Raw genomic sequence first — 13223 nt, 5'->3', positions numbered from 1 at the left:
ATCCTGTGCCCCTTTGCGCCAGCTGGCAAGTGGTGGCAGGGCAGAGCCCCCGCTCTCAGCACTGATGTGAGTGTGGAGGTGCTGGGAGTGGGGGCTATGCCATGCTGCTGCTTGCCCCCTTCTGCCTCCCTTCCCCCCATGCTGGCTGGGCAAGTGGTGACAGGGCAGAGCCCCCACTCACAACACTGAGTACCCTCATCAGTGCTGGGAGCAGGTACTCTGCCCTGCCACCACTTGCCAGCCAGCACAGGCAGGGTGGGTGCTGTTGCTGCTTGCCAGGAGGGGCGGGCACTGCTGCTACTTGCCAGCCACACAGGGGGGCACAGGATGTGGGTGTGGCAGTGCTGGAAGCGGAGGCTATGACCTGCTGCTGCATGCCCCCTTCCACCCAGAGCAAGCCGTGCCAACATCCTGCCTCCTGCCTCCCCCCCACCCCAGCCCGGCTGGGCAAGTGGCAGCTGGACAGAGCACCTACTCTGAGCACTGCCATACCCGCATCCCATGCCCCCCACCTCCCTCCCCGAGTCCTGTGTCCTCCACCCTGGCTGGGCAGCTCCAGCCCCAATCTCTACCTCCCCCACATCCCTTCCTTCCCCCCCAACCCCAACATACTTACCAGCTGGAGGCAGCTGTCACCTGCCTGTTTTAGTCTATGGCTGAATCTCCAAGTCAGCTGAATCTCTTCCAAAGTTTTTCCAAATTGATTCAGAGCTTTTAATTGGTCTCCCAATTCAATTCAGATTCAGAGATTCTATCCCCAAATCAGGCCAAATTTCCTCCAGATCAAATTGGCTATCGAAGCTTTGTACAGCCCTAGTAGCACCTACTCTGGACTTATTCAAAAGGTGTTTGGATGCTTATCTTGCTGGGATCATTTGATCCCTGCAGACTTCCTGCCTCTGGCAGGGGGCTGGACTCGATGATCTCACGAGGTCCCTTCCAGCCCCTACTGTCTATGAAATCTATTAAATCTATGAATTCTCCCAATTTATGGAATGCACTATTGCTAAAAGTACAAGTCAATTAGCATTTCTGTACCTGGGTAGTTTCAGCTTTGAACTAAGTGTGACCAAAGCCTGGTAAACATCAAAGCCTTTTCTAGTATTTAAAAAAAATTAATTAAAGTGTTTCATTTAGAGATTCTTCTGCAATATTTTTAACTAAAAAATACTTAATTGTGCCAGTGCAAAGAAAATGAAATAGTCTAGAAGCAGACCAACCTAATTTCACTGTCCAAAGTGAATTTAATGAGAAAAACTCAATAAATAGAGATAAAGAAAGTAATCTTGTCTTGTTTTAATCTAACTTTTATTAATAACATAAATGGAAAAACTTTTGGTTAAAACAAATCATATTCTCAGTGTCCCTTTAACAAGATCCGGGCATTGTTATGTGCAGTAATAAAACTGATAGCTTTAAAGCTAAGTTTAGTCATCACATTTCATGTTTCAGGGTATAAATTCAATGCCTGTGGAGATCAGGAAAAATGTCTTCCCCCTTTCACACATGCAGCATTGTAAAATTCAGCTGAGTTCATTAGGGGAGCTTTTCACAATCCACTGAAGCATCAAGTATTGGCTACTGCTAGAGGTAGAATGTGGGACTAGGAGATGGACCCATTTTCTGATCCACAGTAGTAATCCAGTATAACTTTTGTTCCAAGAGTAGCTAGTCTCTTTCCTGTTTTGTTGGGGGAAAAGTTGCTAATCTGAAATCAGGTGTAGCATATTATAGTCTGGAATAAGGTTTGCAGCGCTTAGTTAAATGAAGAACAATGAACAATCTACTATGTTCCATTTTGTGCTAAATGAGTTCAGACCATAAAACGTTAAATCTTTGGTGTTAGAGCTTTTGCATAAACATTCACATTTAATCAGAAGTGTGGAGCATCCTATTTCATTTTGGCTCCTAACAGTGACACTCTGTGGATAAAACCAGGAGTACACATGCAAGACTGTTAAGAAAATCTTTGCTTAAATAGTCAGATCTGTAAATTGTACCTTATTCTGTGTACTGAGGTTGGACAAAAGTTAAAGGAAGTCCTAGACAACAACATACACGTGTTTTATATTGCTAAGGTCAAATTCCAGTGCACCAACTCCTTCTTCATGGTTGGCATTATGTAAATAGTCTAATCACATACACAGTTTTGCACTACAAAATTCTTTTATTAAAAAGTATTTGATAAATTTGCTTATTTTATATTTAGATTTATAAATAGTTTAGTTTATAGTTAGTTTACCTGAGAGAAACCTGATAGCATGACAATTACATGCGATGTACCTTTGCTACTCAGTCATATGTCAGTAGATTCTACTTGCCAACTGACTGATAAATCAAGTGTTAGTAATTTAATTTAACAGCTCCTGCAGAGACCAAGAGTCTCTCAAGAGAGCATCCCTTGGCCACCTTCAGCAGCATCCTCCTTTGCTGTTAGTGTGAGCCTTGTTCACTGTGATGGCATTGTCATTTTTATGCATTTTGCACAACTGAGGACTTAATCCTGCACATTTCAGGTTACCTATATACACACAGGTAAAAATGACGAGCAGAACAGGGAGTTCAGGAACCCAGTTCTTTGTTAGTGAGGTCACAGCTGCCTAGGCATGAAATCAGTGAGTAAGACTGTGGTTCATGTAGACCACTGGTTCTCAGCCTGCAACCTGCTGGGGGGAGCAGGAGGAGGGCAATCAGAGGCAGGGAGTGCCACATGCATATATGCGCCAACACATGCACATGGCAGCCAGGCAGCATAGAGAGCAGTCCCCTTCAGGTAAGTCTATGCAGGACAGGGTGGGGACAGATTGAGGCCCCCATGGTGAAGGAGGGAGGGGGATAGCAGGGCAGGGCTGGGACTGGCAGTGCTGCCCAGCTGGGGCAGTGCATGGGGCCCAGGGCTGGGCCAGGATTGTGCAGCTGGGGAGCCACAGGCAGCTCATCTGGGGGCAGGAGGTCAGGGGGAGTGAGGGGGAGGCTGATTTCCCACCACTGTGCACTCTCAGACGGAGGCATAGGGGGCATGTTCCCCCCATATTTGTGCACATGGTGAGGGCGGATGTGGGCTGCCCTCCCTTCAGGGCCTTCCACAGCAGAACCGGGTGGGGGAGGGCTTGGTGTTGCGCCCAAGAGCTGGCCGTGCTACTACGGTGAGGTGCCCCCACCACGTGCCTCCCAGAGCATGTCTATAACCACCCTAAGTGCCTAATGTTAGCTGTGCAAGTTTGAAAAACCTGCCCCATGCCTTGAATTACAAACTATAATCGCAATGTATACGTTAGATGTAGTGTCCCATTTTCACTGAGTAGTAGCATCTGGCAAAGCAAGCTGTTACTTGTGAAATCTGAGGTATCTGAATTAGTCTGTGAGGTACAACTCTGTTGCTTCCTGCTGAGTAACAGAACTGTATTTTAAAATGCCTACTTCTCTCTAGGTTCAGACTCCATTAGGAGTTTTGCCAGAGTAAAGACTTTAAGAATGACCCCTAAAAGTATTGTCAGTCTTAACTGGGCTCAGGCCTGAAGTATTCTTTCTCATTTTGTTGCCACAAATAAAGGAATTGATCCTGCCACCTTGGCCATGATAGTTCTCTTTCTAATATCAGTGGGAATTTTCTCTAGTATTTTCACGATACTTATCAGCCTTATGGTTTTATTGCAGTAGTAGAGACTTACTGTTAATTTTGGAGTAGCAAGAAGAACAACCTATAGAAGTGTGGTCATCCTGCAGTCCTGACCCAAAACATTAATTAGCTTCCCATGTGCCTGAGTTGCATGTGAAAATAGATGGATGGCTAGAAACTTTGTTCAGGGCTAGTTATATGGTGATGGACCTCTGTGAGTTAGAGGGCAGAAATATAATACTGTGGCTAGCTTAAGGAAAGTTGTTCTATTTGCAGTACTGCAGAAAGAGGAAAAAAATGATAATTGAAGAAAAATTTTGATGATGTGGTTCTCTTAGTAAATTGGGAACAATGACCCTTGAAGGACCATAAAGAAAGTGAATGTCAAGATAATTTATTATTGTTACATTATCTACCTCATTTTTCACTTTGTCTTACTGAGTTGTTATATCCTTACAAGGTACCAAATGCCCCAAACATTAATGAACGCCCTTTTTTATCCTTCAGTGGTGTGAAAAAGCAACAGCTTTGGAAAAAGGCATTCCCCACCAGATATATGTGTGTTAATTGTTTTGACACTGAAAACAAAGTATTCATTTGATGCAGAACATGTATCTGATTACCAAACTAGATGCAATCTTTAAATGATCCAAAACGTTTAAGATCCATGGACACCCCCGTTTGAATTAGAACTTGAAACAGCCTCTTATTAAGACCAAGGCATGAAATGCAGAAAATGTTTTAGCATCTAATTGGCTTTTTTTGTGTATTTTGTTTTATACTCTAGGAGAGCCAGTTTCTATGCATGTCGGCTTGACAAGAACTTGTATGTGATCGGTGGAAGAAATGAAACTGGCTACTTGTCCAGCGTCGAATGCTATAATTTAGAGACAAATGAATGGCGTTATGTATCTTCCCTACCACAGCCTTTAGCAGCACATGCCGGAGCAGTGCATAATGGCAAAATATATATTTCAGGCATGTCTTTTTTCTACTTTCTGCTACATACAAAACAAAGCTAAAGTCTTGTTGCAAGGCCACATCTTCATTTATGCTAATTAATGAAGATATATTTATTTTGTAGGGGGAGTTCACAATGGAGAATACGTCCCCTGGCTATACTGCTATGACCCTGTCATGGACGTCTGGGCCCGAAAACAGGACATGAACACAAAGCGAGCAATCCACGCTTTGGCTGTAATGAATGACCGACTATATGCTATTGGAGGAAACCATTTGAAAGGTCATATTTTTAATAACAAAACAACATTTCCATATCCTGTTTCCTGATAAAGGGTACTTTTGTTAGATAGTTATTGTTAACTAAGTTAAAAACCCTGGAACACAATTTAGCAGGACGGTTGAGCCAGCAATTTTAAAAACATTTTATGCAAATTATTTTAAAATTATAATAGTATATTAAATGTGTGAGTAATGAATGCTTTAGATAATAAAAATGGGAGTTTCCATTACTCAAAAGCATGGACAATTTGTCATTACCATGAATTCAGTGAAACAAACAGATTATTCTTTGACCCTTAAGTACCAGCAATATTTTCCTCTGTAAATCATTTTCCAAGATGTGCAGTTAGAAAGAGCTTTATTCAAAGCTGCACACAGAAACAAACCCTTAATTTAATGAAAAAACATCCATTAATTATTAGGACTAGTGTTTTAAAATCCCCTTTTAGTATTAAATGTGGCCTGAAAATTTTAATTCTGTATTCATTATTTTTGAGGTCTCTCATTTTCATTCTTTAAAAGGGTTTTATTAAAATTATTGATGCACAGGCATCCATTATTCTTTTCTCAGTAGTAACATGCAACTCTCATTAAAGTTAAAAAGAAGCTGCTCATTTTGTCAATTTAGAAAATGAGCACAGAACAGTTTCAGATGCAATTCCTGCCCCTGGGTCCACTGACAGTATTTATTAGTTTATAAACACAATTTTCTATTTTTTTGTTTACCTTGTTGCTACATGAAAAGGCTACACAAAAGGAAGAAGCAAATAGTAACACTGACAATGGGTACAATGTTCAAAAGAGCCTATGTCTCAATGAGATTCCTAAGTCTTTTAGGCACTTTTTAGTATTCTGTCTTATTATCGTAATTGTTCCGTGTCCCATAGTACGTGGGACCAGAGAGCAAACACAAAGTCTTTTTGGTAAAAACAACAGCACATGTGCCTCAGTACCGAGTGCAGAATTGACTGGATGTATAGTCTTCAAATGCATGTCATGGATGGACACCAAAACAGTAAAAGCTGCCTGCACATTGCTTACCTAAAAACTGAGTTACTTTTATTTAGATGCCAAATGTGTAAATGTTGGCTTTTGAATACTAACTCCTTCAGAATGCCACCATTCATCCTTCTGTTGGAATAACAAAATAATAAAGAGTACAAAAAAATTCTCATGTAACAGTCAGGGAAGGTTCTTTGAGCAGATGTGATATTTTTTATGAGATCAGCTGAGTAGTTGGAAAAAAGTTCTTAGCAAGTTTTTGGGTGCAGTCACCCTTCTTCAGGCATAGGGAATCTCTGCTGGAGTCTCTGCTGGATTCTCTGTATCCAAAAGCTTGCTAAGAATTTTTTCCAACTACTCAGCTGGTCTACTAAAAGACATCATATCTACTCAAAGAACCTTGCCTGCCTGTGTCCTTAGACCAACATGGCTACAACCAAAAATGCAGCCTCATATAATAGAAGCACAGGCTAAAAATGCTTTTCTCTTCCCTTCTCCTTCCTTTTCCTAGATTGTGTCATCCTCTGCAGTAGAGGAAAGCAGTGAAGAAAGGGACTCAGTTCCGTAGCCTAACTGGCAGGGGGGCAAGCGGGACACCAGCCGTGGGCCCCATTATGTCTCCCGCCACCCAAGAGTCTTTGCCATAGCAGGCACAGCCCTGTACAACCCAGCCATTGGTGCCAGACACATGCAGCCCCATTCCCTGTTGTTTATTTGGAGGTGAGAGGTGGAATAATACTCTCCTTTGGACAGTTTTGTCATAAAAAGCACAACCCTGAAGGTAGGGGGTGGGGAGGAGTGGCAAATGAGACACCAAGTAGCTGGGACTGATCCCTGCCCTTCAGTGGCAGCAACCTGAGCCTGCGCTGCTACAGCCGCAGCTGCAGCAGTAGCACCTTCACCCAAAGTGAGGAGAGCTGGGGCAGATAAGACTCTGCTCATTTTCCCCTCCTTCCCTTCCCCCACTGCCCACTATCCAGTAGTCAGCATAACTCTGCCAACCTCTCCCCCCACTCCTGCACAAACCCCTGCCCCAAGCACTGAAAAGCTTTCTATGCCTCTGACTGACATGCAACAGCACACAGGTTTCACTGAAGAGAGTCCATCTTACCAGATTTTAATACAGTTCACAGAAGTATTTCTGCACTGGGTTCTGAATGCTTTAGAAATAGAGGGTCATATCCTCCACCAGTGTTCATTGGCTTTTATCCACTGACTTCACTGGAGTAATGATTGTATGTACCAAATGCTTGAATATTTGGCCTTAAACTTTTAGCACTGACTTTTTTGTCAATGTCCATAGTATCAAAATGCAACATTTAGTCTTTTATTACTTCTTTTCACAAGAGAAAATATAAGTTAATCTATCAACCCTTGTCTTTTGGTCAGAATAGGAATCACTATTACAGTGTATCATTCTGCATTCATGTACAGGTGCCCACTGTGACCACAGGTCTTATTTCCCTGGTAGCTTTTCCAGTTTCACCAAATGCACTTTAGGAAAAATGGAACCTTGTATTAAGCATTACATTTTTTTTCTCTCTACCGCTGTTGCCTTAAATGCTTTCATCATGGCTGAATTGCTCTGTGGCAGCAGACATTTGCCATTTTGACTTCTGAAGGGCAGTCTTTTTGGGATACAAGCTTTTTGGAAAACATTTCTTTTTTTCTGTGATTAACAAAAAGAGGAAATGCAAGTGAATGCATGGGGGGAGGGGTTGGAGTCTGTTGGCTTGGGAAGAAGCAAGGATGCTCTGATAGCTTAATGGCAAAGTGCTCATGAAGCTGGATCTTTGTTCTAGTGTCAGCAGTGTGTTTCCCTCATCATAACTAATCATGTGTATACTGCAGTTTATTAGGGAGGGCTTTGACAGATTCTGGGCATGCTATGTTTGCCTTTCTATGGCCCCTTGAAAATTTTACAGCGATGCAAAATTATTTCATCACAACTATTCATTCCTGACACAAACTAATAATTTTGCAAGCATCCTTATTATGAGCTACCCATCACTAAATGCCCTTTCACAAGTCAAATTCTCCTTCTCTCATCTTCTTTCCCTTCTTTAATGAGGAAGAATAAAAATATAAAATGTTATGTCTTCGTATATTGAAAAGGATGCAATTTTCTTGCAGTGATCCTAAGAAGAAAATTGTTTTGGGCTATCTTGAAATCTTGGGTACTTCATAATGGGAAATTTTGGGGAACATTTAAAGTAGTTAAAGGTTGTCATGAATCTCCTGTTTCTGGATATTCCATTCATTTACTCTTTGATCTGGACAAATGATTTAATCTCTCTGGATTTCAATTTACCAAAAATAAAGCAACTAGTACTTACTTCAGAGGGGTATTATCAAAATCATGGAATAATAGTAACCTATTTAGCTAAAACTGGGAAAAAGTGTCCCCAGTGTCACCCTTAAAAGGTCACAGATTTAATCTATTAAGGAAGATAAATTGCTGAGCCTTAAAATGTTTATTGGGGAAATCTAACAAGCTGCTGCCAAAGTAAGTGGTTTTCCCTTTTTTCAAAACGATACTAACTTATTTTGTTCACTCATAACTCCAAAATGGTTTAATGTGAAGACTTCAAAGTTGCAAATATCCCCAATAACAGTTAGCAAACAGATGTAGTTTTGCCTTTCTTCTCTCTCTCTTGCTGTAATTACAGCACATCAGAGCAGCCTCACTACATATGTATAGGCACCCTAAATGTCACAGATTTCTTTGACTTTCTGGATGTAGACCCAGAATGGCACAACAGTGGAGGCTAGTGTAGGTAGAGGCTGTCCTTCCTAGCGAGCATACAAATCATCCGGTCTACTGTTAGATCTGACAGCTACATTCAGTAAACTTAATGAAGTGGTGTTGACTCCCCAGAGCATTGGAAAGGCTTCCCTTGCATGGCTTCATTCTTTCCTTGCTGACCACAGTTTTACATAGTTATTCATCACCTGTGAGGCAGTTCCACAGGGTTTCAGCTTGTGCCTCTTCACATCCCTTATGTACATGGGGACCTTACAAGGGTTGGTTAATGAGAAGGTATAGTCCGCTGTACTCAGCTCTACTTCTGTTTCCACTAATTCAGTGGTTTTCAAACTGTGTTCCACAGACCCTGGAGGCTCCACAATCAGTCATCAGGAGTTTTGCAAAGAAATTGGGGGTAATGGAGGAAGGGGCAGGGAGGTGGCATGCAGTCACTGCCAGGCCAGTTCACCTAGCTCCACATCAGCCTTTAGAATGGGGGTAGTAGCTGCACAGCAGAAGTATTATGAAAGGGTTTTGTGACTTTGCTTTAATCCATGAGCACAGAGAGATAGTTAGCTATGTTAGTCTGAAGTCAGGTAGAAGGCGGAATAGGTTGCACCTTTATACACTAACTAAATCAGAGCTACATTGCATGAGCTTTCATCAGATACTATAAAAGGACATGCACAGAGAGCAGTGTTTCAATAGAGAAAGTGATTTGAATGTAAAAGACAGGGAAGGAATGGGAGGAGGGAACAGTGCTGGGAGAGGCAAAAAAGTAATAAACTGTTAGGCACAAAGGGTCAGAAAAGCTAATTCAGGTAATAAGTTAAGAAGAATCGCTAGTCTCTCTGTAGACAGTAGTTAACACAATCCAGTCTGTGGATGATTTCTTGTTCCGCAGTATCGCGTTCAAGTTTATTTTTGAAGTTTTGTTGTCTAAGTACAGCTACTCTGAGGTCAGGATGGAGTGTCCAGGGAGATTAAAGTGTTTGCCACAGGCTCAGGTGTCTTTATAGAACTGATGTTGGATTAGTGTTCACTCATTCTTACATGTAGGGATCACCTCATCTGTCCAATGTATTATTGAGTGCCTGACTTGAAAAGCTGGTAAAAATTGGTGTATGGATGAATTAGCTGGCTGAAACTCAATGCAGAGCATATTAAGGTGACACTGTGTTGTTTCAAGGAGGCAGTGAGAGAAAGTGACAGTTACACCTGGCTTTCACTGAAGGTTTACTATTTTTTTATTAAAGTTTACAACGTATAGCTCCTATTCGATTATAGAGCAGCAGTGACCTGGAAGAACTTCTTTCATCTCTGTCTAGCTAGGACTCGCTCACCATTTTTTTTGGATGGAGTCCTTGTCACCATAATACATACCTTTGTCACCTCGTGACTATTGCAGTGCATGCTGCAGGAGGCTACACCTTAAATCAGCCTGGAAATTGTAGCTGGAACTGAACATGGCAGACTGTTTATTAAGTAGTTTATCTTCCTGGAAGGATGTGAGACCAGTACTCTTGAATCTGCAGGGTCTGGCTACTTGTTGGTTTCTGGGTGAAACTGAAGGTGCTGGTTTGAACAGCTTGAATCTGTTGACATACAGGGAACACTATAAAGCCAACTAATCTATTTATTTAGACTTCTGGGGACAGATAGGATAAAGGCTGTCATTGGCAAGTGAGGTAGAATATTGTTTGGAACAGCTTTTATTACCTCCTACTTATTTTTTAGTGGTAAGAGAAGTGTAATGATTTGGTCAGTTTTGTTATGAACTTACCTATCTTTCCAATTCATGATATATACATATCATATATCAAAAGAAATATACATTAGAAAAGTTGGTTTACCTATCTGTTTATAGAATAATATTTGCCTTCATCCTTTTCTGACATTACTTTTTGAAAATTTTAATACTTACAAGTGTTAGGAAGAAATGGCAATATTTTATTTATTTTTTATTTATTTGACAATAACAAATTCCTGGATTTAAAAAGTCACTGGGAGAATGCTACAGGCAAACCTATAATTGTATGAATTTAAAGCAATACTTGAAATAAATTTAAAAACCGCAAACATTTAAAAGTTAGTGTGACAGGCTCGGGTATTCTGCCCTTCCTGAAGCCTAGTGCCTTTAGTAGCCAGACCGGCCTGGCCATTTTCCTTGGCCACCTCCTCCTCTTGCTTGCCATGACTTGATGTAGCTTATTTTTAAGAGGATGCTACTCATGAGGCCTGGGGTGGCCTATTCCTTGCTGCCTTTTACTTCTTTGCCCTCACCCCATGGGCGTACTTCCTCTTTAAGAGGGTCTTAATTGCCTTATGAGCTAGAATCGTGACCTCCAGCCTTCTTCGCCTCTGCCCTTTTTATCTGGCTGAGCTCCCTCAGCCCAGGTGTACTATCCCTGACTCTGTGCCCCAGCCTCACATGTCTCTGACCAGAGCTGGTCTGACAAGCATCCTGCTCCGTGCAGCCAGACCTTCCCTGCAGCCACAACTCAGTCCTGTAGTCACAAACTTAAATAAAGGAAATAAACCAATACACAAAGAGTTAACCATATGTTACTAACTCAGACTCAGCCCCCTCAGCCATAACCACTGTTACCTTCAAAAGGAGCGGTGTCGATTCCCCCCCAGTCCCAGGATAACTCCTCTCCCCTGGCAGCTAGCTCTGCCTCCCAGCTTCTTCCCCTGCAGCCTGCAGGCCTGGACTTATATCAGCCCAGACCTGCCCTTTCTGGTCAGATGGCCACTGCCCCTGGAGATGTGCCCAGCAGTTCCTACAAACCCTAATGAGTTGTTGAACTGTTCTTGCCCTGCAGCCTTCCCGGGATTCTTAGTGGGCCCTGGCCTCGAGTTCTTGCTTGGGGCTGGCTGTTGCAGCAGTCTGCCCATGTGGGCTACAAAAGTCGTTCTCCCCCTCTGATTGCAGTTAAGAGAGTTTTAGTTCCCTGTTACAGTCAGGAAGTTCAAAGTTATGGCTAAAAAAGAAACAGTTGAAAAGCTGGAAATAATAGCTTTTCAAAGCCCTGAAGACGACAAAGCGATCAGCAAAGATTAGATTAGAAAATAGCAGGTTTGATATTGTTAGCCTTATCTTTGTCTTTTTGTCCCTCACTTCTTCTCCAGTTACCAGTGGAAAATCCACAACTGTGGCCTTATGAAATAAATGCTAGTGTTCCCTGTTGCATAGATGAATAATTCAGATTGTAGCATGGTGATGGAGCCTTGCTGGCATGTATGAGGTACTGGATAATTGTAAGGCTGTCTTGTGCAAGTAAACTATGGGAGTCTTTAGCCATATAATCAGGTTGAATGTGGAAGAAGTGGGCCTCTGTTTTATATTTATAACACATTAATGTAAAACTGAGATCCAGTTACATTTGTATAGTAGACGGATTCATAGTTGTGTGGGAGTCCTGTGTCGAGAGGATGTAGTAACAGGGCAAGTAAGGGGTTTTGACTTGACTGTAGAGATGAAAGTTTGAGCCCTGCTACCAACTTGGGCTAAAGGATGCCTCCAGTTAGCCCACCTGCAAATGGGAATGTGGTTGTTTAGGGTAGGGAGTCATCCTCTTGTTACTGCAAGGTACAAAACCACAGTAGACTGATGAACCATTTGGCTTGGGCAGGCCTTTAACTATGTTAGGAAAGTAATACAAGATAATACGCTTGCTGGCCTGCAGACCTTCTCCATGATGGAGAGGGTATAGTGGGACCTGCCATGAAAGGCAGATGTGGCACCTCCTTGTGGCCACGCCATTCCCATCTCTCTTCTCTCTGGCTAATCAAGGTACCTCCCTGTACTGGCCTGCTGTACCTTCAGTAGTATTTTGAATTCAGGAGGCTGCCCAGTCCATCAGAGTGATTCTTTCATTTCTTTCCACCAGCCTCTCATCCCACCACTCAGTTCAGTCCACCAGGCTCTTGACCTAAATAAATGTTCCCAGTTAGGGCTTTGTCATTATCCCCAACTGTCAGTCCTCAGTTAGGGGCTCTCAAATCACCACCCTCACATTCAACTCGCTCTCTCTCCTTCTCTTGCTGCAGTCTTTAACAGTCTTTTGTCAACTGCAGCACCTTCCCCGAGCACCCTCAGTACTCCCCTACCACGCTTCAGCTATCACCGTGCCTCACATTTCAAACAGCAACCAAAATTAAAATTTAAATGTGGTCAGTTGTAGCTGGGGTGGCTTTCTCCAAGCTCTTTTCAGGTACCTACTCAGATCTGTTGGCTTCTCCCAGCTCAAGCCCTCCTAGGCCTACTTACGGCTCCCCCCAGTCTCCAGCACTGCTTCTCCACTTAGTACAGGGAACTTCTTCAGCTGGCACAGGCTGGGGCTCCCTCACAGGAGCCAAGCTTATATGTCCCTATTCTATACCTCCTTCTAGTCACCTGACCTCTGATCCTCTGGGCCAGGCTCAGGGGTTTCCCGCTTTGACAGTCTGCAGGGGTGATGCTTAAAAGCGGTTCGTTTCTCTGGAGGCCACTAAAATCACAGACACACACTCATTAGATGGCACAAAAGGTGTATTTGCAAATAGGGTCAGAGCAGAGTCAAAAACTCAGATTACTCTGAACCCACCAAGGAATTTTGCAGGCTGTATTTA

The 13223-nt window shown here is 42.6% G+C and overlaps 1 protein-coding gene across 5 annotated transcripts in view; it reads left to right on the top strand.

The window, feature by feature from the left end:
* Nucleotides 1-13223, top strand: part of KLHL14 (kelch like family member 14) — a 111489-nt gene that overhangs the window by 90408 nt on the left and 7858 nt on the right. For all 5 annotated transcript variants that reach the window (XM_019547566.1, XM_019547575.1, XM_019547584.1 and 2 more), the window contains 2 exons: nt 4407-4597; nt 4704-4862. In XM_019547566.1, coding sequence (XP_019403111.1) covers nt 4407-4597; nt 4704-4862 — 350 coding nt within the window. The remainder of the gene's footprint in view (nt 1-4406; nt 4598-4703; nt 4863-13223) is intronic.

Source organism: Crocodylus porosus, unplaced genomic scaffold (genome assembly GCF_001723895.1).
Source record: "Crocodylus porosus isolate Cpor-Errol unplaced genomic scaffold, CroPor_comp1, whole genome shotgun sequence".
NCBI lineage: Eukaryota > Metazoa > Chordata > Crocodylia > Crocodylidae > Crocodylus > Crocodylus porosus.
The sequence above is the reverse complement of the archived record's forward strand: the minus strand, read 5'-3'. Positions and strand labels throughout refer to the sequence as shown.